At 38.2% G+C, this 26,571-nt stretch overlaps 1 protein-coding gene across 1 annotated transcript in view; it reads right to left on the bottom strand.

Moving 5' to 3' along the window:
• The window catches only part of LOC128967977 (adhesion G protein-coupled receptor A3-like), a 257,561-nt gene extending 234,201 nt beyond the window's left edge, over positions 1–23,360 (bottom strand). Inside the window, exon 1 of the mRNA XM_054382291.1 lies at positions 23,134–23,360. Coding sequence (XP_054238266.1) covers positions 23,134–23,360 — 227 coding nt within the window. The remainder of the gene's footprint in view (positions 1–23,133) is intronic.
• Between the last annotated feature and the right edge of the window lie 3,211 nt (positions 23,361–26,571).

Below are 26,571 nucleotides of genomic sequence, written 5' to 3'. Positions count from 1 at the left end.
CATCTGCATCAGCAAGCTTATACAGACTCTGTGATATTATTTCATTTATATTTCTTTAAGCTTGCTACAAGATTTTATAAGCTGCATTAGCCCAAGGCATAAAACACCCATAAGACGATACAATTTCCAGCTGCATAGTTTATACTGCATAATTTTGTAGCTGCACAGTTTCAGAAACAATCAATGGCAAAAATCAGCTACACACACCACCAGTCTCATTCATTCCCAAATGAATTATCACTTAAAGTGAAAATTCCAGATCTTACTTTCTAACATGCAGCATGATTTAAAATAAAAATATACACTATGTTTTTTTTCCAACTGGACTTGGGACTACACAACATTCATTCTGTTCCCCAGAGGAGGATATCAAGCTCCTAATAGTTCCATATAGGCTCAAAATAAAAGTGGAGCTCTTGGCCATACTGCTTTGGAATGTTAAGTCTGCAAACTAGGCAAAGTATTTTAAATGCTTAAGGGTAGTTTTGATTCTATAATAAAAGGAATTTAAATTCCTAAATCCTACGGTGTGATTATGAACCTTCAAGACAGTTTTTTAAACCTCAACAATGTGCCTTTATCTTCAAATTCCTTCAGCCTTCCTGCCATGTTTAAAAAGAAAGAACTTTCATAAGGCTGATTAAAATTTTCCTAAGCTATATAGTTTCATAAATATGTTTTGACGAAGAAAGAAGAGCTCTTGAACTTGAGATGGGCAGCTTTTAAATCTAGAAATTCAATTTCCTTAGAGAATATCTGAAAGCCACATTACAGGAAGCTATGGTTCCTGACTTAAAGGAAGTGGAGAGAAGGAAAAAGTAAAATAACAAAACGTGCAGCTGACCTAAGCCTGCAAAAAAAAAAAAAAAAAAGATTAAAAAAAAGATAAAAAAATTATTCTGCATATATTGTCTTGAGCACATACATTAAAATGACAGCCAATAATAAATAAAAAAGGTAGGAAATCTGTTTAATTACCAAAACAAAACCAGCAGCATAAACTAACTATTTTTATCTACATTTGTGAGGGTTTTCTTGCCTTTTTTTTCCTAACACTTCAAACACTTTTCTGATTGCTTTTGGTAGTAAAATAACCACACCAATACAGGAATTATCTTGTTAACAGATATATTTTACGCTACATTGACAATTGTTTCTGATCATGTGAAGTACTGCACACTTGAAGGGAATAACAAAAACTTCACATTGATGGTATGGAGTAACAAGATTATTCAGGACAGACTTTAAACAATTAATGTATGCCTGCAGCCCTTTTAATCTACTCCAGTATAAACAGATTTTCTCACTGTACATTTTCTTTTCCAAATTTCCTTTCAAAGCATTACCTGCCTTGACAGTTTCACTCCCTGTATTTACATATAGTTTATGTAAGTACTGGATTTACCAATTCTGTCTTTCATATTAAATACATTTACTGCTTCATTTGGCTATTTCTGTTTCAACCAAAGATCTTTGTCTCAGATTTTTTTTTTTATATTGCAATGTTAAACTTTTTTTTTTAATGTTATGCTGTTTTCATAAGTAAACTTTCATAAGTTGTGTCATTATTTCCTTCATTTTCACTCCTATTTCATAGCATAGTACCTCCTATGTTTAGTGTTCATTATATCCTGTCAATGTATTTGTTTGCTCTTTATGCTGATGCATCCACGTTATTCACTCTTCACTTAGTGGGGATTTTGTCCCGAATCACCCTCTGAAGTTCAGAGGATTGAGTTTTCCTAGTTCCAGTTGTGTCAAAAACAAAAACATATGAAGATCTATAAGCAGACTTTATGTAGTCCAAGGGTAAAAATTTATGAGATTTTTCTGTTAGAATTCAAAAATATTATGGAAGTGAAGAAAAGGAAAAATTGAAGCTTTGTCTTTTTTAGTGAACTGATTCAGTAGGGTTATTTAAATGGGTCCAGTTCTTGTTTTTAAAACCATAAACATTGTTATATTCCAAAATTTGTATGTAAAACATGAGGGTTTTAATCCAAGAGTGCAGAACAGGCAAATAGTAATTTTTCATTAGCACTCAATATATACAAGTTCAAAATGTGAACTGTTTAAAAATACAAAGTGTGGACCAAATCCCAACAATTCTTATGCCTCTCAAGGACAATATTTGGCCCTACCTCTTCTCTCCTGAGAAATTAAGAAAAATGTTTAGAATTTTAAAATAAATTTACATTTTCCAGGTTCAATGCATAAGAAATGCAGATAAGTATCAAAAGTAATAGACACATGATAATGACTAGTGTGTTAGGAAACACACCGACACTAAAGTATGTTAAAATACATCCTTAAGTTAATTCTTTTTTCTCCTACCAAAGCCAAAATCCATGTTCTTACAACACTGTCATGTGAAAATTCAAAATAGTTTTGTTATATCCAAGAGGTTTTTTACATCTCTGTATTTGAATTTTTTTCTCCAAAGGTTAATTCACTCAAACTGTTGGCTTCTTTCTGGTCCCTAAAATTTCAAAATATTATTACTGCCAGTAACATGTACTTAAAGACTTGATATTCCTGCAAAATTGCCTTCACAGTCTATTGCATACTTTGTACCAATCAACTGATTCATGGGACAAAACGACTGATGCAGTTTCAGGATCACAATGATCCAACATAGCAAATATCATTTATAAATAACCCCCCAAAAAAAGAAAAATAATTAAAAAAAAGGTGTCATTTTGTTCTTCAATAAGAACTGCTGAATTAAACCAGTACTTTAAAATCCTTGATTTTAGCAGATTTGCCTACCCTTATACTTATCAGATTATTTATGAAGTCCAGCACATCTTCATGGTACTTCATGGTGTCCTGTTGAGCTCAAGGCACAAGCACGCTTTGAATGTAAGCCTCCTTATCCCTACTTCTGTGCTTTGGTTTGAAGTACAAAACAGTCTTCAACAAGCACACTGATAGGATTTCTTGCAGGTGAAATCAAGTTCAAATTCTGCTTCAAGAAAGCACCTAATGCCTTTGAGAATGAAAGGAGCACTCAAGTCTGGGAGACCAGACTAGGGCTAGTCTGAAATTAAATATAAATACATACACACCAACTCTCATCCTCAAAGTATGTATAATGGAGTTTTACAGCAGCATTTAATGTTCCAAAGTAACAACTGAAACCTCTAGAGGATGGGCACCCATTTCTCAGCACCAGCTCTTTTACCCCACAGATCCTCAGCACCTGCCTGTGCAGAAACGTCCTGGGCTACCAGGTACCTGGAAATCCACCACCCCTTCCCACCTGGCTGCCAGGTACCTGGAAATCACAGCCAAATAGCAATTTTATCTCTGATGAAATTTCCAGGCAAATTAAGGTGTGGTACCTTCTTGCCCTCAAGCATCATCACAGCAGCTTTTATATTTTACACAGTGATGAGGGAAAGGAAATACCACCAACATCCCAGGGGATGTCAGATGAAAGTACAGGCAAAAGCACAGCAGACGCTCAATTAATTTACTTATAATTTATTTACTGAGCTTCAGTGCTTGGCAGAAACTTCTTGGAAACACTGAAAACCTATGACAACTGACCTCCCTCAAACACCCCCTTCTCATACATCTGCCATGAGTCCTACATTCATGAGCCCCATTCAAACAGTCAGGCTTGGAAAAGCAACGCAGTGATGCTTTTGTTTACTATCAGAAGCTACTGCTGTTTTATTGCATTATCCATGACTTTCTATGTCTGCAAGAAACAAACTGTTTGGCCATCTCCCTTACAACATGGGCAAGAACTCCAGCATAACTGTTCTTCTTTGTATTACCATAATGGAAAAAAAATAGTAGATGTGAAAATGCAGTAGGACTGAATGGAAGTGCCAGTGAATTGCTAAGTCTTCCCTCTGCAGCTAAGGAAGTACCCATCTGTTGCTTGAAGGATGATATTGACCATATTCATCTGAATCTCTATGACATTAAGCAGTTTACTGCCTTCCTACAAGCTAGGCATCACCACTGTTCCCTCTCATTTTTCATTTTTTTCCCCCCTATAATCTCAAACATAACAATCCTGCAACCTAATTTCATACTTTTCAAATGCCAGAATTTAGAGAGATGGTATTTTTTTGCCTAGAGGACCATCAGTCTGACTTTGTGAGGTGTTTTGTTTTGCAGGCTTTTCTTACTCTTCCTAAATACTAACTGTCATTTATAAACAACTTCAACATGTACCTTGCCAGCAAAAAAACGACAGAGTGAGCTATTAAAATACAACATAAACTTTGGTCTCACAAATAATTTGTATCATAAATATAACTAAATTTTCACTTGTTTTCAATGGCACACTCAGAACAAAAAAATATTCTAGACAAAAGCACCATAAATTTGGCACAGATTCTGGTAATGTTCAAATTAAGTCAACTTGCACTCAAACCAGTATAAATGCTATAATACTGCATTTTTTTGTCACAGACTATACGAAGTGTTTCTTCTGGGTACCAACATTTTTGAGACTCTTCAAAAAAAGCAAACAATGAAGATTATTTTTTTAAATGGATCTTGACTTTGAGTACTGGATCATCTAGATAGAGCTGATTCCTTACTGTAGAAAGTGGGAATTCATCCCTCTCACACACAAAATCACAGAATCAGAGAAGTATGGACTGGTTTGGGTTGGAAGGGACCTTTAAAGGTCATCTAGTTCAACCTCCCTGCAGTCAGTAGGGACATCTTCAACTAGAGCAGGTTGCTCAGAGCCCCAGACAACCTCACCTGGAATGGTTCCAGGGATGGGGCTTCTATAGAATAAAGAGCCTGAGGCCATTTATCAGGCTGGTTTCTGTGAAACTAGACCCAGCCTCACATTCCCAGCTTCTCTCTCAAACCAGGTTCTTCTTAAAACTGGTTTGGTTCATCTGAGAGAACCGAAACCAAACTCAAGCAGCACCAAATGAGCACCCAAGGCTCATTTGTGTAGTCTCATACAACAGTGCTCATGGTTCCAAATGCCTCCAGTTCCTGCTATTACCACACAGGGACTGGTGCACATATAGGTCTGTACTTCAATTAAATAAATTATCTCTTAAATTCATCACAGAGCTTGAGCCTTAATCCCACAGGCCCCTTCAGCACATAAAAAGCTTAGCTTCATCCAAAAATCTTTGTTTTCTTAACCAGGTTTAGGATTCATCAAGGCAGCCAAGTGAACCAAGTACATCTTGCACTAAAGGTTCCATTGATACATTTCTGTCAGACTGGTATGAGTAAATTCCACCTTTCTATATTCATTAAAGTGTGATAAGATTTTATTCACCTTGAAAGAACACAGGACATTTTTCTGCCCTCTCTGTTCTTGATACAAGTCCCATAACCAGCAGTTATCACTCTCACCAGGCTCATAATTTGAACATCTAAATAAAGTATTGCACTATTTATGTGTTCCAGGAAGAATTACATTCAGGCAAAGCTTGTTTTCCATCATTCAATATACTTTTGGTTTATTAGATATCCCCAGAGTATAAATTTGGCTATCCCACTTGTGAGCTCCTACTGTCAGTTTGTATTTTCTCAGCTTGGTTGTTATCAAAATTTATTGACAATAACATTTGGAAATACAAATACATATTGTATTTAACAAGACTAATGATACATGCTGGACCATAAAATTGTCACATACATACCTCATTAACAGTGCCATTAAACTGATGCCACTTAGAAAGGATTTTTCCATGAAAAATGTTGCCTGTTTGCATAAATGGGCAGCAATCATTGTTAGCAGCACCAGCGTCAGATTTGCATCTGGAGACACTACAGATGAAGAAGAGTTCTGAACAGAGCAAGGAAACAGCAGCTTCCCTTAATGCCTGCAGCATGGATGCCATAAAAACCTTTCAAGATCCTGCTACTGAATTCTGGCAAAGGACTTTGCTCTTGAATACTTTTGTAATAGCTTGCACATTGCCTAGGAAAGTCAGTCATGCAGTTTTAAGTTACTGAGGAGAAAAAAAAAGGTTGATGGTTTTAGGTGTTTAAAGGGTTCGGGGTTTGTTATTTACTTTTAAACATAACCCCTCACCCCCAGCAGTTATGCCTCCCTCACATTCTAATTTAATTCCAAATGATTAATGGTGATGTTTTGTACAGCAGAAAGCTGAAATGCACAGTGAAACCTCCTCCAAGTATTTTTCTTTGCAGATTGGAGCAACAGTAATGTAACTGTGCAGAAAGCATTTGTGATTAAAGAATTGTCAGCATAAAGACTTTCCCTGTCCCCTAATACCTTGGATTACTCCTCTGAGCTCAGAATACAGATATAATGTACATACTTACACCTTTTACACAAGAGATTATCCATCAATAATACAAAAATAATCCTAGATTACATTAGAATTTACCAGTGAATCCTCAGGGTGATTAATATGTTCTTTCAAACAGTTTTTCTTTCAGTAAGTAAAACATCCTAATTTCACATACACAAACTGTAGTTGTAGGTTCTTCAGCTAGCTGTAAATTTGACTGAAAGCTATGTGAAGAGAGCAGACATCTAACTTGTTTAGTCTGTCTTTATAAATGACAGTATTTTACTCATAAATTATTAAAAGAAGCATGAAGAAAGACCAAGAGGAAAGGCTTTTTTTTAATATGGCTAAAAGGTCACACTTCCTAGTACAGGAAAGAGACAGTGCCAAACTGCAGAAATAACTTTTCTTGTATTATTATTTTTAATTTAAAATACAGGGAACAGGGGAAAACTTGAAAAACAGTAGCTACTGAAACATTAAACTTAATGAGTAACTTAAAGATCAAAGGATGGCTACATTCAAATCACAAGGCTCTTCATGACTTTCATCTCTGCAATAAAGCTGCTATACAGTGACTTAGAGCTATACTTTTTTTTTTTTTGTAGCATCCCTTTTACCATCACCACCACCCAATAAAAATCCTACTGGTAGCATCACACAGGGAAAACAGTAATACAGTTCATTAAAGAAGCATGCAGACACAGTCCAATTATTTTTAAACTGCAACTTCTTATGTTAATAACTTCTTTGTTATCAGTAATTTGTAGGTAAAGTGGTGAGGACTACATTTGAAGAAGAAATTAAATCAGTTGGGTAACATCAAACAGTAAGCAAATGCCATTAAAATCACTGGATTCAACATCTCGAGAGCTAAATTAGAGTCAGATGATTTGGCAGAATTCAAAGCAGAAGAAAAATCCACAGATGAAGTACACCTGGTGAACACATCTGCCAGCATCAAGCCAAAAGACTCTTGGAAACTATCCGGTGCTAAGCATTTCCAAATACACAGTGTACTGCTGTACAGGCAAGCAAATTATTTTTGATACTAACATGACTCTACTTCCACATTAAAAAAATGAGTCCCATTTTTACAGATTATACTAGATTGGCAGCTTCTTCTATGTGGAAAGAAACATTGCATAGATTCTTGATATATTTTGATAGGGCTTGAAACTAGGTTCAAAGGGGGAAGAGGATAAAAGCAAGCTCACTAGAGATGAGCCTAGGGGTGGCATGCCCATGTCAGGGGTGAAATAATAACCCAGCTCAAGTGCATGCAGCATGGGTACCAAACAGAAGGAACTAGAAGCCATTGTGCAGCAGGACAGCTATGGTATAACTGCCATCACAGGAACGTGGTGGGATGAGTGTCATGACTGGAGTATTACAACGAATGGCTGCAAGCACTTCAGAATGGATAGGCAGGGAAGGAGAGGGGGTGGAGTGGCACTGTATGTCAGGGAGTGTTTTGTTTGCATGGAACTTGACAACTGTGATGCTGAGGTCAAGTGTCTATGGGTAAGGATTAGGGGAAAGGCCAAGAAGGCAGATATCTTGTTGGGAGTCTGTTACAGACCACCCAGCCAGGATGAGGCTGATGAGGCATTCTACAGGCAACTGGCAGAAGTCTCCAAACTGCCAGCCCTTGCTCTCACGAAGGAATTTCAATCGGCTGAACGCCTGCTGGAAATACAACACAGCAGAGAAGAAAAAACGCAAGAGGCTCCTGAAGTATGTGGAAGATAACTTCCCGGCACAGCTGGTAAACGAGTCAGGGGCACCTCCAAGGTACCACCATGAGCCAACATACCTCCAACTACCAGGAGAGATGCTTCACTAGACCTGCTGTTTACAAACAGGGAAGGACTAGGGGGTGATGAGGTAGTCAGAGGCTGTCTTAGGCTAAGTGATCATGAAATGATAGAATTCTTCATTCTTGGTGCAGTAAGGAGGGGGGTCAGTAAAACCACTACCATAAATTTCCACAGTGCAGACTTTGGACTGCTCAGGATGCTGGCTGAGAGTGTCCCTTGGGATACAGTCCTGAAGGGCAAACAGGTCCAGGAAGGCTGGACACCCTTCAAGAAGGAAGTCTTACAGGCACAAGGACAGGCTGTTCCCATGGGAGGCTAAGCCAACCTTAATGATTCTATGATTCTGTTCTACGTGAATACCCCAAACCACTTAAATCACGGTTTTGGTAGTATTCATATGTATGTGTGAATAAATACTAGAAGTAATTTTTCACCAATTCATTTAATGCCCAGAAGAGACCAGTGTAATTATTTCATATAACACAAAGAGCTTCTCCAGTAAAAGCCATGTTAAGCCACTAACTTCTGGTTGAGCTTTTACAACACCCAGTTGTAATTTAAGGAGTGATGTATCTATTACAGTTCCTGTGTCTTCCAAAGGTTAATTACTCTCACTCAGACCTCCACTGGCATTCTTACTCTGAATGCGTTTGGTTTGAGCTCTCAATGACTGTATCTCATTATTTTCCAAATTAAATTACCTTTCAAATCACACATCTTTTTTTTTCTGTGTACACACCTATGAGACACGATCAAATAACCTCTTAACCTCCAACAAGTAAAAAAGATTTATGAGGACACATTTAAAGTCACAGCACATTTTCTAGTTCGTAAATCATCCATGATATTTTAAGATAGATTTATAACATCTTTTCCTAGTAATCTTTTTCTCAATAGCAGCAAACAAAAGTAATATTTACTCTTGAATTCTGCTTTTTAGTCCCTCATTTTGGATCCAAGATGATATTATCAGTGTGCCTTTAGTAATATCACACCAAGAACAGATGTTTAACTGATTGTGCATCATTATAACTGACTGCTTTTCAGTGACACAATTTTGGATCTGTTTTCTGGAACATGCAAGTGCAAACTACTTTCTTTGTTCTGGATATATGACTACATTCTTGGCCATGCTGAAATGAACACTCATCTATTGAATCCAGCTTGCCAAGTGATCCTGGTTGCTCTACAGAGCTGCCCCAAGCTGTAATCATTCCTCCTGACTCTGTCTTCTGAGGACTTTATATTTTCCATCTGGATCATGAACAAATATACAGAACAGCAACAAGTAATCAGGAGCAGGTCAGGCAGGAGTCCATTTAGCTCCCTGTCCTGTCTTTGACAGTGGTCATGAGAAGACACATGAGGGCTCTGCAGGTAGCCTACTTTTTCATTTCTTATCCTAGCCAATAATGTAGCCAGCTCAGTTCTACACTATCAAAAGCAGTGAATAACATTCCCTATTCACTTTCAGCACCATAGAGGTTGGGTGGATAAAACTTCCTCAGCTATTCACTGTTCCTGACACACAACCTTTTCCATAAATCTGTACATTTCTGGTTTTTTTTTTTTCCTTATTCCATCATGCCCTTTTTGACATGGAAGAACCAGAACTATACACAGTATTCAAGATGCAGATGCACCAACGTGGGCTTACACAGCGGGAACAAAATGTTTCAGTCTGTTACTTGTGTTGACTACTGCTGAGCTGTCATGTTCACATGGTGTATGTTACCTCCAGAGTATAGCTTCTGCAGATTGCAAGTGTCTAGTTCAGAGTAAATCAATGCATAAGCAAAGTTAAAATGTTCAACACATCCTTCTTCACTTAGCATTTACCAATACTGATTTTTTTTTCTAATCACAGAAACTCACAGAAAACCACAGGAAAGCAGAGGAAAAGACTTGGACAGCTATTTGAGTGTTCTTAAGTTCAAGACATCAATTCATATTCTCACCCCCACCTCCATTCATTCTTTAAAGCACTGGCAAATGATTAAAATATTGTTTGTTCAGTGATAATTTACTGCTTTCTGCGAATAACTTCTATTACAATGTACTGCAAAACCAGACAAAAAGTACTATTTGAAGCCAACACTTGCAAGCTCCAAGTAGCCATTTCCCTGTAACTACATCCTTATTCAGGGCTGGGGAACCCATCAGCATCCCACAGCATCCTCTCTGGCTGCAGGATAGCCTTTGAGCAACCACTGGACACATTTCTCCACACATGTATAAAGTGCTTGGTGGAACAGATCTATCTCTGATGACTGTGCAGGATCTCCTCTATGAGGTCTGTAAATCTTCAAACCATGCACATAGATGAGTACAAGGGGGAAGTGATACCAATTTTAAACATTCTGTCCTGCTTAAGAAGTACTGATCCCCTTGATCAGGTGTAAATACCTTGTACCTCTGTCTGTAATACCCTTTTTCAGGGTCAGTCTAGCAGACGTTATCCACATTAAACAGTCCACAGTGGCAAAAGCTTTCCTCCTAAAGGTTCAATGAGAGGACTTTCCTGCTGATCAGTTCCAGGAAGGTAGTTCCCATGATTTACAGGTTAAAAAAAAAAATAATAAAACCAAAACAAAACCAAAAATACAAATAAAAAATAAATACAAAATAAAAAGCCCTAGCAAAACACAACCCAAAAAAATACTGTCAAAAAACTAGTCAGCAATATGGCAGGAAATGAGGAAAATGGTGCAGAATGAAGAAATAAACAAAAGGACAAAGCACAGGGGTCTGCCCTAAGCCCAGAGGCAGGGATGAAACACAGGTTTTGTAGCCAGCCTACACAAAACAATAAATGTTTAAAGACCACCGGTCTCACGTATGTCCCACAGAGATAATGTGGAGAGAGTCTCAAGGAGGGAGCATTACAAAAATACTTCCTCTAGACTGGCTAAAAAGGAATAATCCAGTTCAAAATAACATTGTCAATATTTTTACATTTCCCCCCAGTAAACTCAAGCTGAAAATAATTGGTCCACTTTTAGTTTCTTCAGTCCATGTCTTTCCCATCTCAGATGAATAGAATAGTGACCATATTCAATATGTAACAAAATCCACTAAACCATTACCAGCCTGTTCTAAGTCTTAGAGCTGTGAACTGAAGAATACACAGGAAGACAAAACTGAAGCTTAACTGAAGCAAAGTGGTGATAAGTAAGCAGAGCCATCCTGCAGTCTTCCTGAACAAATACATTGCCAGCATCAATACCAATCATTTTTCACAGATAAAAAAAAAAAAATACAAAGGACCTGCACTCTGTACATTTTAAAGCCATTTAACTTCCCCAAAACTTTTCTCACTGCTATGCTGTTATTGCAATTTAATAGTTTTTCTCTTAAGTCAGACCATCTCCCTTTCTCCCTTCCATAGTGCCAACTAAACAAAGCACAAAGTATTGGCCTCAACATAGAAAGAAAATTGAAGATGCACTTATTGTTCAGGAATATAGCTGGATAGAGGAAAAATCTACCAATTTGCCACTAGAAAACTAAGCTGACCAATGAGAAAGCGGACTTCAAGCTTTTATTAATTTTTCATTAATCCAAAATGTTAAAAGCAGAAGCAGACCTTCTTTTGTATTTTTAGGTCCCTAGAAGACCAATGCATTTCCCCACAGAGTGAGTTAAATTTAATTATCTGGGTTATAAAAAAATGTTTTATCACTCACTGCTCTCTTTTCGTAAAGTTAAATACAATATTGATTGCATGCAAGAAATCATAGTATTAATTTTACTTCTTGAAATTTCATCTCTTGCTTTTCAACTTCCTAATAGTAACTAATGATAAGACGAAAAAAGTAGAGAGAGGTTCCTCTATTGCTGACGGAACCTGGTCCATTTTCTTGAGCTTGACAACCAGATCAGCTCTGGCTGAAACCAATTAAAGAGTTCCAAACTCTTGAAAAATCAAAAATAAACAAAAGGAGGATGTCCCTTGGCAGCATGCGGTTGAGCTGTGGTACTTCTTGGCATGAGTTCGGGGCAGAGGGTGAGGACCAGGTTGTGGAAAATCCATTTTGGTAGTTGGGATGAAGACTAGAATATCCTTGTGAAAACTATCACACTTCTAACTCCACCCTAGGCACCTGTTTTAAAACACTTAAACTGAAGAAATGGTACTGGGCTACATCATGGCTGTTTGATCTGGTCCAGATCAGCCTCATGTATTTTTAATGATGGTTCAAACTGCAGAAAAATAGAAGTTCTGTATTCATAAAGTCCATGTTTCATATTTTCACAGACTCAAAGATCATATTATTAACTGAAAATTCAGACAAAAAAGCAGCAAAGCAGCAAGTAGAAACAGAGCAGAAACAGCTGCCCCAGTTCTTCAGCCTAAAGCTTATTCTGAAGCTTTATTAGCCATTCCGATTTCTAAAAGGAAACACCAGTGAACTGAAAAGGTATATAGACCACCTAATCATATGGAGCCAATGGCTCAACACACAATTCCAAAAAAAAAAAAAAAAAAAAATCACAATTTGAATAGCTACTTTCAGAGAAAAAAAAAAAAAAAACAACCACCAGAACTTTACTTCAGTGCTATTAAATAAATGATTACTTGAGGGATTTTATTTGTTTAAAACAATCACTCTGCCTCAGCTAAAGCAATACTCTAGAAAGCTAGCATTAAAAGAATTATTTGCTCTAATCTATTCCAAACTGGAGTTTGGTATCTAATCCCTCTTCATGACCAAACAGCTAGGTAACTAAGTATTCCATAGCCATAATAACCATACCAAAGAGTTGACTGAGTTCATCAAGAATAGCTACCGAAACTAAAAATGTCCACAGCATTTAATTACAGGGAGATCTGAGCAACCAACTCACTTAGTCTTGTTAACAATACATAAAAATACACATAGGATGTTTTAATTTAAAATCATTTTGCCCACTTAGCAATACTGCTGTATTATTTACTTAAAAAAAGTCTCTGTAGTTGGCAATTTACCATTTCACTGTGCATAGTCTTCACTTACGAAGACTATTTTATGGACCAATTTGCTAATGGACTAGTTATTAAATATAGGCACAAATTAATTAATTACAATTATTTCAGGAAGAATAGCTTATTAGCAATAGGTTTATAATGATAATCAATAAGCATGAAGTACTTCAAAGTGGTAACTTCATTTGCTCTAAATGCAGGAGATTATAATTTATTACAATTATTTAGCGCTTATGGCTGCTTTTTGTGTCATCAATCTCTATTGTTGACTCTTTACACTGTTAATTTATAACATGTAATTGTACAGAAGTAGAGAGAATTATGAATAGTACAACAGTAAATGACCATTAATGGGAATCTTTTTCCACATTTTAACTGTTAGAAATTTCATTATTCTACCTTTTACTACAGAAGGCATGGGGGGGGGGTGGGGGGTGAAGAATGTTAGAAAAATTGCTTTCCCTTTTCCTGCAAATCTCATTGTTTCTTTTTCTGTTTAAACTAAAGACATTAGTACTAGAATATCTGCTATAGCTTCATGAGGACTAGCAAATATATAATTATGCCAATAACATGAGCAGCAGTTGTCACTAATTTACTACACATTAAAACACACAAATAGGTAAACAACAAACATCTATGATTGCCAACATACCATTTTCTGATGTCTGTATCTCAAACGTTGTCCTCCCATCCTTTTTCTCAGACACACTTCAGGTCCACAAAACACAGGAGCTCCAACCCAGAGAATTTAATTTGACCCTATCAGCACTGTTGCCAAAGAAATGGAAGCAAAGCAACCCGACCTTAAGGATGGCTTCCTTCTCACACTAGATGGGCTGAACTTCTTACCCAAAGTCTCACAACACTAATGAGAAAAAGTATGAAACTTCCTTTTACAAGACTCCTATATGGTACCAGCTGAGGGCAGATTAACTTTCTAAAAGCCTATTGTTACCAAACACAGAGGAGGAGCTCCCCATAAAGTAACTACAGATTATTCTCACATGTACCAGTAGCTTAACAGCTACTTGAGTATCAGGTGGTGTAACTCTTGCAGGTTGACTCCCTTTTCTGAGTACCAGGTAACTCAAATTCCTTTAAACCACCATGTTATCCTACTTTGAAGAGTTACTTAAGGAAAAATATGACAAAATTTTACCATTTTCCCTCTACAGAATTGCTATAACTGCAGCGACTAGCTGACTCCATCAGGGACTCTAGTAGAACACGACTCAAATGATGAAAATGTTGGTGCAATATAATTCACAAAATGTGTGCCCAATGCAAAAGCCTTATAATGATGACATTCATAACTAAGGGAATAACATCATTTTCTTTCAATGGAAAAGCATGCTTTGTTTTGTGTAATTTGACTGTTTCCTTCCCTACATCCCATGTGTGGCATGGATGGAAAATTGTGGCTTTTGCAAAATTAGTATGGATTTGTCAACTGCTACAGCCATAGTTGAGAACATTCATTAACTTGATCTAATTTAAGATAGAGATAGAAGATACTCTTAAAATGTGAATAATAGTAGCTATATCACAGAAGAAAGGAATGCAGTCCCTTAAGCTTAGATTTGCCTACATATTGAAAAGCTTTGTTTTCTGGCTCAGGAACTGCAATGAGAATAACAGCACACATTCATCTTTATCACTCTAACTATTTGCATTACACATTTTGCAGACTTGAAAGGACAGTTGCAATATTGTTTGAACGTTACAACACAGGTGTAGAGAAAATTGGAAATGAAGCTTTTCTTTTTCTATTTTAAACAACACACAACGCTGAAGATGGAAAAAAGAAATATCTGATTATTGGAACTGTTTCCTTTGAGCATCAGCAACATGCTTGCTGGGCCAATATAAAGTTACTGCTCAACACAATCACACTCAGAATTCTTCTCTATTCCACTGGCTGCAGTTCTGATGATAAACTCTATAAGTAGGCAGAGTTGGCAAATCAAACATCTTTCTTGCTTTTAAGTTATGTAACAGAATCAAGTCCATCTGCCTGGCCCCAATTCCAAGCATCACTGAACTCCAGGACTTAATTCAGATCTCTCTGAGGACCCATATCCTTACTCATTTCAGTTCTACTCAGCAAGTTCAGAAGAAAAGAATAAAATGAGTCAAGGATCAAAGGTGATGAAGATATAATGGACGGTTTCAGAAAAGAAGGAACTAGAAAGTCATGTAAAAGTAATAAAGTGGTGGAAACCATGAGCTGGAAGCAGAGGTTGCAGCACACAGAAGTGAAAGTACAGATGCTGGAAGAGAACCAGAACATGCCAGTAGACCAAAAGCAGAGCTGATGAGAGGGACAGGTTTTTCCTTCTTTCAGAAATGCATTTACAGTAAAGTGTGCAACATATGTAAGCAGTGAACAAAAATAAGATGAAGATATGAAGAAAAAACTGAGAAGCATCAATATAATAATGGCAACACCACCAATAATAATCAAAGTGTAGAATTCAAATGCTCAGGAAAATTGGCAGATTGGTCCAAGCACAGAGCAAGGCCCATGGAAGACAAACAAAAGCAAGCATTTTTCCTTAGTATACGAAGCTTCCCTCATAGGACGCATGTTAAAGTGTCAAAATTCAGTCACTTAGGAGTGCTGGTAAATCTCATTCCTCAAAATTACTAATAACTTTTATTTTTCTTCTCCCTCCCTCTTAAATGCTGGTAGGTTTCTTGTTGCACTATGTTGTTAGCATATTTCACTAGAGGAACATTTCCTAACTTTTCACTATACTCCCTCTGAAATTTCTATAAAGCTTACTGTATTAATACAGTTGCTCATAAACAGGTTATGCTCTTCTTCCACCCCTCTGCTCTCAAATACACTGATAGCATGCATGTTAATTTGTAATGCAGATATCAAAATAACTGTTTCCAGGGAACTACTAATATATAGTAATATTAAGTGCTCAATTAGTTCATTAAATCTATGTTTCTCTTCAATTTTTCCTGGTCTGACTTGTTTACTACTAGTTTCAACTTTGCCTTCCACTCTATGATGTAGTTTGTTCTTTTCTAAAGTTGCAGCACACACAAAACCTTTATCCTCCTTAATTATGCTTTTTGTCTATAAAACATGCACTTTCTGGGACAGTCTATCCCCTAACATTAAGAGAAGAGTTTCATGGAGAGACATTGTCTTTATTGCTATTAGAAGGACGAAACCAAAGCAGTTCCTCAATAAACACAGATAATCATAAATGTCCATAATCTGGAATTTAGTGACCTCACCTTATAAGGTTACTTGAAAACCACAATGATACCTTAATAACACAGAAAATCCATTAAACTTGGGTTTCTGTTATACAAAGCCTACAGTCTATATGCCGAAACTGCATGCCAGTGCCTTTATACCTTCAGGACTTTTGATGAATAGCCATTTAAGGAGACAGCCACTCACCAAAAGAAAGTCTAAAATACAAGTTTAAAAGAATTTAGTTATTTATGCATTGCTATCAGCATATCTAAATTCTATACTATCTAGGAATGAATCTCAGTTTTTCACAATGCTTTATAGGTCTGTGAGGATAATACCCACACGCCATTGTGTGCTTGCTTTATCGGCAGAATGGTTTATACATTTGACATACTGCTGTTCAGATAAGATTATATCCAACTAAGTACAGAAAAGAAACTGTCAACAAGCCTGTAAGACTATTATGGAAACTGCAAAAGCAGAGTTTTGGTATAACTATACCTTCACAGTACTCCCAAATCAGTCCCAGATATGAAAACAGTTGGAACTAATTTTAAGAGAAGGGTGAAGAATGGCATGTTGCCACAGAAATAAGAACCAAGCCTGAACTGTGTGTTCCCTGTGTTATATAATTGACAAAGTAGATGGGGGGGGGGGAGTTAATATTATAAATAATGCAGAGTTTTTAGCCAAATTATATTTGGGAAGTCCAGAAGTAGAGAGCCAATGTGTGACTGATCAAAGTTAATCCCAGTTGATTAGAGAAGCACATACCCAATCTTTTCATGTTTTGTGCGCTTCTACTGCTGTGAGAGTTTGGATATTTTATCAGGAGGATGGAAAGGGAAGAAGCTTAGAAATCAACATGCAATTTTTCATCAAAAAGTCCAAGTCAAACAGCATAGTGATTCTTGAAAATATGAAACATGCACAAGCATTAAGTACTGAAAATCAAACTGTCACAAACCTCTGACTTTCAGATGTGCATGAACAGTCTTTAACAGTAGAACCACTGCCCTCAGTAAAGATGCTCTGCCCTTTAACTTTCAGATATATGCCAGCTTTGCATTATAAAAACAGGTCAAACAATAGAAGTGAGGAAAGCAGGGATGGATTATCTGAAACATGGTTGGATCTAACAGCAGCAAAACTTGTGATGACAGAGGGTTCCAGAAGAGGAGAAACTTTGCACAAGAAAGCAGTGTTACTCTGGCTGTTTCTGCCCAGAAAGTTTCTAGGCCTTTGTTAATGGCAAAGGAATGAATGAGCTTGGGAGTCACAGGAGTCAATAGGACCCTGCTGTTGTACAGCATTAAACAAGTGAGATTTGTGATTCTAAACCTCTGAAGATACAGAACAAGTAGAACGTCTATAGTATTAAACCTTTAGACCTTCATTGTAATAACATTCTTCAGACCCTTTCCCTCTGTCTATTCAGAGCTGGTTTATGGAAGTCCTTTCCCCTTCTTCACACCTCTCTCCCCACCACTCCATCACACCCATGTCTTATAATACTGTCAGAATATTTAAATGGGGACAAGAAAAACATACTTTTGAGAAAAAGTTTCAGTATGCCTTTGTGATAAGAAAAAAAAAAAAAAAAAAGGCTACATTTTCAAATCTTTGAAGAACAGTCCATTTTACAGGCTGACAGTACCTTGGTCCTGAGGGGCAGCAACTCATGCAGCAGTAATGAGAGAAAGAAACTTCAGCATGATTCATGCAATCTTAAAAGGTTAATCTGGTAACTAGAAGAGCTGCCTTTACTGTATTTTGGACATTATTTGCAGAGTTCTATTTTCCTTAAGAGAATTTTTTCACACACCCCCCATCTCATGTTAAAACTTCCAGTAATGCCAATGCACCAGTTTCATCCAAAGGAAGTCATCATTTTGAAGTGATCATAATATTTCCTGCTATTGACAAATAGGCAATTCAGGTGTAGATGTTCCTTCATCAGATATGACAGAAAGAAAATTAAAATATTTTCAGTTATGGTATTTTATGGCCACTGTAGCTGAATCTGTAACACGAAATATCAAGAAAGATTAGACTTTTAATCTTCACTGGATTTTCTCTTCTTTTTATTTTGCTCTCCCCAACAATCTGTCCCAGACCTTCCAAGTCTTATGTGTATTTTATGCTTTATGTTAGGAGTTCCTTTCACAACAGGCTGGCTTTTTAAAGGAGTTTTGGAGAAAGCATGTATAAATATGTATACACACATAAATAATGGAGCAGGAAACCTGTTTTTTATTCTGCTACTTTTAAGTGCACACAGGAAGCCAACCAAGGTGAAAATGTTTGTGAAAACCCTTATAATAAGAATTAGCCTGTCTTCTCTAATAACATTGCTATTTACAAATTAGCAGAGTTATGTGAGATCTCATATCAGTAAAAATAGTTTTAAGATATGAAAATAAAACTATTGAATAATATTTTTTGTTTATCCTTTCCTCAAGTCTTGCTTTGTTTACTTTGGCTAGCTTCAAGCTCTTGGGGACATAAAGAACATTTTTGTGATCTATTTTTAAAGCATGATGCTTATATTAAATGAACCATACTGATACATCCTAAACTGAATACAGGAGTGTAAAAGACAAGACGGGACATGAAACAAATTTAGTAGTATAATAACTTTGAATAAATTCCAGTAGACATGACATAAATGAATGTGACATAAAAGCAGTTCTGGGACAGAGAGAAGCAAGGGAATGCTACTTTGAGAAGACTACTTAATGTTTTAAAGTGCTTTGAAGATGAAAACCCCTATGTATGTATTATGGCTATGGATTACCACTGAGGGAGTCATGTAGCCTCTCTCTGAAATGGAGAACCTGAGGAATCTGCAACAACCTCCAATTCAAAGTTGGAAGAAATGCATAGATATAAAAACAGAAAGATCTATATGGGTCCCATCCGTGGAGGTGTTTAAGGCCAGGCTGGATGTGGCTCTGGCCAGCCTGATCTAGTGTGAGGTGTCCCTGCCCATGGCAGGGGGGTTGGAACTAGATGATCCTTGTGGTCCCTTCCAACCCTGACTGATTCTATGATTCTATGATTATATGATAAGGAATTGCTAAGAGCCACATATAACCTTAAATTTTCTTCATTGCTATCCTGACAGCTAAACCAACAGATTTCCATAGGTGTATCTCTAGGAAAAATTTGTAAAAAGAACAACTTTCACCATAAACATTGGAATTCCTTTTGAATTGAGGGAGAAAATAATAATTGTGATGCTACTCCCAGAAACTGGTAGCATTTGTAACTTCAAAGCATATTCTGCCCAGTGATACCAAGGTAAGTACTGAACTGAGAACTTCTTAGACTAAAAGGATAAACTTTTCAACACCACTTGACAGAAAAAAGTATAGAAAGCAAGTAACTGACCAATATACTGTCCAGTTTACATGAAATAACTCCTAACAGAATCTCATCCTAGAAGTTTGAAATTCTAAGACTTCCACGTTGCAAAATGCACCAACACAAGAACACAAGTTTTACTGCTGGGTTCTATACAGCCCAAGTTTCAGCAAGTAAGTTAACAACTATAGTTTCTGTTAGCATGGAAGAGAAATAAAATTTCAAGTAATCTTTTTCTTCAGAGTTACATTTTAACAACCCAGTCACATGACTGAAAAATGAAATTGTAAAATATTGATTCAGTATAAGAATTCTCAAGTATTCAGCCATAAAGTCTAAACTGAGCAAGCTGTATTATCCTGAAAGGACATGAGTCCTACTTTTTGGATCTCCACTTCCATGCCTAATGAGAGCAAAGTGGTAAGAGCAGATCCCATAAATTAGTGATTCAATAACTGTATTCTTCATTGGGAAGAAAAAAAAAGGGGGTAACTTCCTAACTCCACTTCTGCTCCAGTGTACAAGGTACATCCTGCAAACCACTATGGGCTAGAATTCCTTTAAGATATATGCAAATACTTTATGAAGGTACATCAAGCACTTGAAATCTGTTTCCAAAACAGTAAAACATTAAACACAGTGAAACAGAGAATCTTTGAAGATAGTTGCTTTATCAGTTTATATTTTTATTTTTAGTGTGATTGTTTATTATTGGGAGCGTTCAGATGGTTCTGAATAGCCCTAGTGTGTTCATATGATTTTAAAGAAAATATCTGCACCTCTTAAGCTGGAAGTAACTGGTCCAAACCTATCAAGAATAAGCATTTTTTCAGTGACTTCACACCAGTTTGTATTCACTGTGTGGGACTGTCAAAACTATTTTCAGTAGCAATGCCTGTAGCACATATATGCCATAAGGAGCCTAAATTGTCAAACTTAGACAAATTCCATGGTCACTTGGGTGAAAAAAAACATAAGTCATAATTTCTTACATTTGCTGATAAGCAACATTACCTAACATGCAAATGAAATGTTACACATCCACAGCTTTATCTCTTAATGGCTTATGAGATACAGAAAAGATAATTCCGCTGTCATCTTTTCAGAACAGTTAGAAGAGTTTAGCTTCCACCTTCCCTTCCAAAACAGCACAGCACTAGGAAAGCAACATCCCTACACACTGAATATACAAGTGAAAAAATTAATCTGATCCAAACCTCCCTGAACTGTTACAATGCTTCATTACGGTGTTATTGCATCTGAATATACATTCCTTTGTTCACCTCTGTGCTTATTAATTGATAAAATTATCCACAAGATTATGTTCCACATGTTAAAGCTCTCTTTCTCTCTGTGGGCCCATAAAACTGGATGGAAGGAGGCAGTGTCTACCCCAAAATTCTCTTTTGCCCAAGTCTTCCAAGCAGCTACAAAAACAAAGAGAGATAACGTTTGAGCTTTTAATCATTATTTTCTACAGCTAGTCAAATCTCACCACTTCATCAAAAGCAACACTTTCTCCTGGAAATTTTTTGACATATTCAATCAATTCATCATCTGTATGGTCCAGAGGCCAAAATCGATTACATCCCTAACACAGATTTTAAACTTCTTTTCCTCTTTGCCTTCAAGACGTAGCCTTAAATTTACTTATTAGGAAGACAAAAAAAGCTGGGAAAACACACTGTATGAGGAAAGAGATGTTTAGGTGATACATGGTACTGTACTTGTCCAAGTGAAATACAACAAAAAATAATGTATGTTTTATATCAACTGAGGACAGCTATCAGTTCTCAGGGCAATGGCTGTTTGTAATTAAGTTTTTTAAAAGCGCCTTATAGTACCTTTCTAATGAGTATGAGCAAATATTATCCCAAATGTGCATGTTTTGGGTGATAGTTTTGCTACTGGTGCCTGAAACGATATGAGCAAATCCTCCCACCTACCACTTCAAAATCACCACCTCTCCCATCAGATTTTCTCACTTCTGTTTCCAATTCAATTTGATTTCATTACAGTGAACACATACTTAGATTGATCTTATGCTCAGCTGGATTCCTCTACTGGTACTTACCCCATCAAAAGAAAATATTCTTTTTTAAAAAAAAAAATCTAAGTAAGACTCCATAAATCCATGCTTAAGTAGAAGATTTGCAGGCAGATCTTTAATTAATGGGAAAATACTGTTTCTGCTTTCCTAAGATGTCAACATTTTATACTTTGGAGGGAGTACAAACTATAACTGTATTGCCAGTCATATAAACTACAAAAGTAGCAGTGAATTTATCACATAAATCAGAATTTAGGTTCATGCAATAATTTCAGTCTAAACCAGCCCATTAAAATTTAGCAATAACTGTAGTTATTATATATTAACAAGCAAAAGTTTCCCAAATTATGCTGATTAGCTGTATGCTGATTATTTGAGTCACTCAACAGCTACAGCTAAAACTGAAGCATACACAGAACATCTGTACATTTACAAGCACAAGCTCCCCAGATGTTACAAATTACTGTCTTTACCAGTTGTCTCCTAAAAGTGTTGATTTAAAGAAAAGGCAGTGAACGGTAGAGATGTTCACAGCAGGAATTGTCAACAGAACTGAATTCAGCAGTAAAAGATCTGTTGATATATGCGTGATCTAAAGGGTAAATGTCACAGAGCTATTACTGCCTGGGTCCATTACAGGGGCATTACTTTCACCTACAGTTGATGATAGAGTTACCAAAAGTTCTACTATTTACAAAACATACCATTTATTCAAGTGCACCTAAGTGCAACAGGCAACAAAAACATCATAACCTATTCCCATGTCACTTCGGGGAAAAATAAACAAACAAAAAAGGTGATACATCAAACTGCGACTCATTGTCAATTACCAGAGAACTTGAAACAGTACTGGAGAGGGGTCACTTCAAATGGTTGTACACAAACTCTTGTTTAAAGAAAACAGTCACCAAGTTGCAAACTTTATTTAGAGAAGATGAGAGGGAAGGGGGAAAAAACAGACACACACAAGTCCAGATGGCAGTTTACCATTATAGATACCATTCGTTTATTGCCCGGATAGTTCCAACCCATCCCGTCGCCGGCAGAAAGGTGCACCAGCGAGCTCCATCAGTCCTGCTAGCACTGACATTTTCCAAACCACCACATATAGCAGCATGCAATTTACAGCAGGGTAAGCCCAGCTTCCCCAGCTCGACCAAAATGCCAGCAAGAGTTTCCAAACTGAGAACAAAACAAAACACAAAACCAACCTCTCACATACTTTTGAACAGCCGGGACAGGGCTGTAATGGGCGCGGAGCGGTTCTGCCCGCTCCTGCGGCAACGGTGGGCACAACCGCAACGAGCGGTGCCCCCGCGCACACGGCTGCGCGTTCTCCCCGCACCCCTCGCCTTCCGTCCTCCCTTCGGGGCACCCCTCGCCCCGCGCCCGCGGAGGGAAGCGCGGGCCGGCCGCCGCCAGGTGCGCGCTGCCCCGCGGGCCGTACTCACAGGGACACGGTGCGGTTGGGCAGCACGGCGGGCTGCAAAGTTTCCACCAAGTCTCCCCCGGTGCAGACTACTTTGATGCGGAGGGCCGGGCGGCCGGGTCCCTTGGCGCGCTCGGCGGCGCAGAGGCAGCGGTCCACGATAAGGTCGGGGCAGTTCCTGCTGCCCCCGCACAGCCCCAGCAGGGCGGCCAGCAGGCAGAGCAGGCGGCGGCGGCAGAGCCCGCGCATGCTGAGCCAGCGAGCGAGCGCCAGCCGCCGCGCCACGCATGGCACGCGCCGCGCCGCGGAGTGCCGCGATCCCTCCACGCCTCCTGCGCCCACCCCGCCCCGCCTCGCCGCGCCTCCTGCTTTGGCCGGCTTCGCTTGGAGGGACCCCCCCGCCCCCCTTCCTCCTCTTCCTTCTCCTCCTTCTCGGAGGAGCCGCCGCTCTTTTCCTGCCGCAGCGGTGGCACTGGGCGGACCCCGCGGCGCGCAGCGGGCCCCCTCCTCCCCCCGCCGCTGCTCGCCGGGTGCGGGACACCCCCACGTGGGTGTGGGGCCGCCCCCACGTCCCGCCGGCAGCCGCGGCCCGGGGGAGTTCCCTGTGCGGATGCTACCTGCGCTGAACGGCGGAGTCTTCAGCCCGCGTTGGGTGTCCGGTAACTGAGGGAACCGAGCCTCGGTGCAAAACGGGTGCGAGAAGCCTAGGCACAGGCTGGGAAACCAGGAGCTGCAACAATTATGTGGTCGGGAATCTTGTTTTGAAAATAGCTGTGTTTCCAACCGCTCGTGAGATCCGCGTGAGCAAAGCGCTTTTCACACCTGTGGTGGTGGGAAAGGTGTTGTCAGGCCATGAGCAAAGGTCAGCGTAGACCAAGAGAGACCACCGTCCCTCATCCCACTCTGTGCAGACCAGTCACTGCCATCAGTGGAGGGTCCTTGCAATGAGCTTACTTTCAGAAATCTCAGATAATGCTGCGAACATGACCTAAGTCAATATTTTGATCACTAGTCAGACTGTTTCATCATCCAGGTCAATGAGAAGATTTCTCCTCTGCTTGTATTTGTATTGTCTTCGGCACTCTGTGGCTTTGGAACATTCTCAATAGTATTTTTGTGAGATGATTAGTAACTCTTAGGGTAGATTTTCAGCAACAGCTATAAACCTCCCTGATTTTTTTATCTGAAAGTGGGCAAAAAAACTCCAATTTGTAACAGCAACTTCCATTTTTAATGGGCCTTTATAAAAAGAGCATGTTCCTTGCCTTTTCTCTGACTCAGCGGAGACTCACAACACACTTTTTCATTGCAGGATCTAGGCCAAAGTTAGCAATACTCCTCCATGGCTCTAAAGCTATTTCAAGAAATTACCATTTAAAACAAAACAAAACAAAAACATATTTTATTCTAGTCCCTTAGGGAAGATTTGTCTTGCACGTTTACAATGCATCTTATCACTGTGTTCTAATACCTAATTGGAGCATTTAGGGATTAGGTTTATTAATAAGCAATAGAAGGGTTTGTGCCCTTGTGAAATTTCAGGGTGATAGGATAGGAAATTTCTCAGGACCAATCTTTTTCTTTATGGTTGTTGATTTAAAGAATCATAAATATTACAACCTCTGTTCTTTTATTTTTAAAAGCAAAGTTGTGTAAGGCTTACTGGCAGGGCAACAAAATGGACTATGTTACATGAGACCACTCAACATTTTAATGGTTACATGTGGTTCTTTATCATAAAGAAACCCTATGTAGCATTTAAATTTACAAGTGCTCTTTTAGCCTTGAAAATTTGTGTCTCAACAGAGTGGTTTTGAAAGCACAAGTGGAGAATACACATTTAAGGAGATGTAGTGTAGAGTTCACTCAGTGTTAAACTTGCTGTGAAGGAATTTGGTTAAATTCATCCCTAAACACATGCTAGCAGAATTTTAACTCACTGATCCTGAATTTATTTTTATTTTCTTTTTTTAAAGGAACAGGAAGGTTTATAGTCACTTCTAAGTCATCTATCAAAGCCTACAGTAAAGGTAGAACACTACTTACTCGTAACATTAGAAGTATAAAACAAGTGGATTCTCCTCTTCTCAATGTATCTGATCCATTTTTTTCTTGTTTTATTGCAAATAAGGAAAAATAAAATCTCGGTCGTCTTCCCCCTCCTTCACTGTCATCTTCAAATATGAAGAAAATAATTTTTTAACAATGATTTAAGAGCACAGCTATAGTTCCTGCCCTGAGATCTCACAGTCTAAACAAGTCCAATCAACAACAGGACCTCAGCAGCTACACAACTCAGTACTGCTTTGCTGTCACCAGCCAGCACAGCAGAGCATTTAGTATTGGCAATAGCTAACCTTTTTCCCAGACTTTGGAAGATGCAACTTCAACCTGTTCGTGATATACCAAATGAATTTCCTGTATTTTGGGAAGGCAGTATAATCCAGATTCCCTTGTAGGATAAGAAGAAAAAGTCTTGTGGCACTGGAAACTGAAAAGCAACCAACATTGTGTTATGTTTGAGTTCCAGAGGTGCCAGTTTTAGACAAACTCATTTGCCTACAGTTTGAGTGCCTTTGGACAATGACACAGGAGAGAGGATATGATAGGGCATGAGCTCCTTAGCTGAGTTTTGGTGTGTGCAAAAAGAGAATTATGAGTTTATATTGTCTATTAAAGTCAAAAGATACTTGGAGAGGTGTCTGCGCTGTTAAATAGAACTGAGTGCAATTTTTTTTTTTAATTTATAGTTGACCTTGGACCCTTCAATTTCTCCTATATCTTTTATAAAAAGTCTACCCCAAGGTTCTTGCACACGCACAGTGGAAGGAACATACTGTAGGATTTTTCTCCTCACAGTTTTCTGTCTTGGTTTGGTCAGCAACCACAATGTGATGTGTGCTGGCCTCCTTTTGCTTACAGAGCCAACTAGGAGAACATAAGTCCCAGAATGTCAAGTTCTGCTTAGAAGAACTTCCTAGCAGACAGAAGCAAAGCCAGAGTCACTTGAAACACGAAGTATTTTCTAATTTTAACTATTTATTTACGGTTAAATTCCTGGTTCAGTTATTTGGTTAAATTGTAGAATTTAGGAGATTATTTAAATCACAGAAGCATAAATTTTCTATGAAAATGAGTATGTGACTATTTTCTTTATATTTTTATTTCTGTACATCAAAAGCCTTAAGGATTTTTAGTCTGTCCCTGTATGCATAGACCATGACCTTACAGCAGTACTTGAGAGGGGATTTTTGGCCTGTGGCTGACCATGTGTTAAAAAGGAATGTAAATACATTTAGGAAGATGATACTAGAATGGTATTAGCCTGAACAAAGATGAACAATATTGAATAAGAGATTAGAGATACAGATGATTAATTAAACTACAAGTTTATACTACATTTAGACCATGTTCCCAAGCACAAAGCAGCAGCAGCACCTGCTTAACATCACAGGACATT

The sequence above is a fragment of the Indicator indicator genome, chromosome 7 (genome assembly GCF_027791375.1).
Source record: "Indicator indicator isolate 239-I01 chromosome 7, UM_Iind_1.1, whole genome shotgun sequence".
Lineage (NCBI taxonomy): Eukaryota > Metazoa > Chordata > Aves > Piciformes > Indicatoridae > Indicator > Indicator indicator.
Note: the sequence above shows the minus strand (reverse complement) of the source record. Positions and strands in the feature narration are given on the sequence as shown.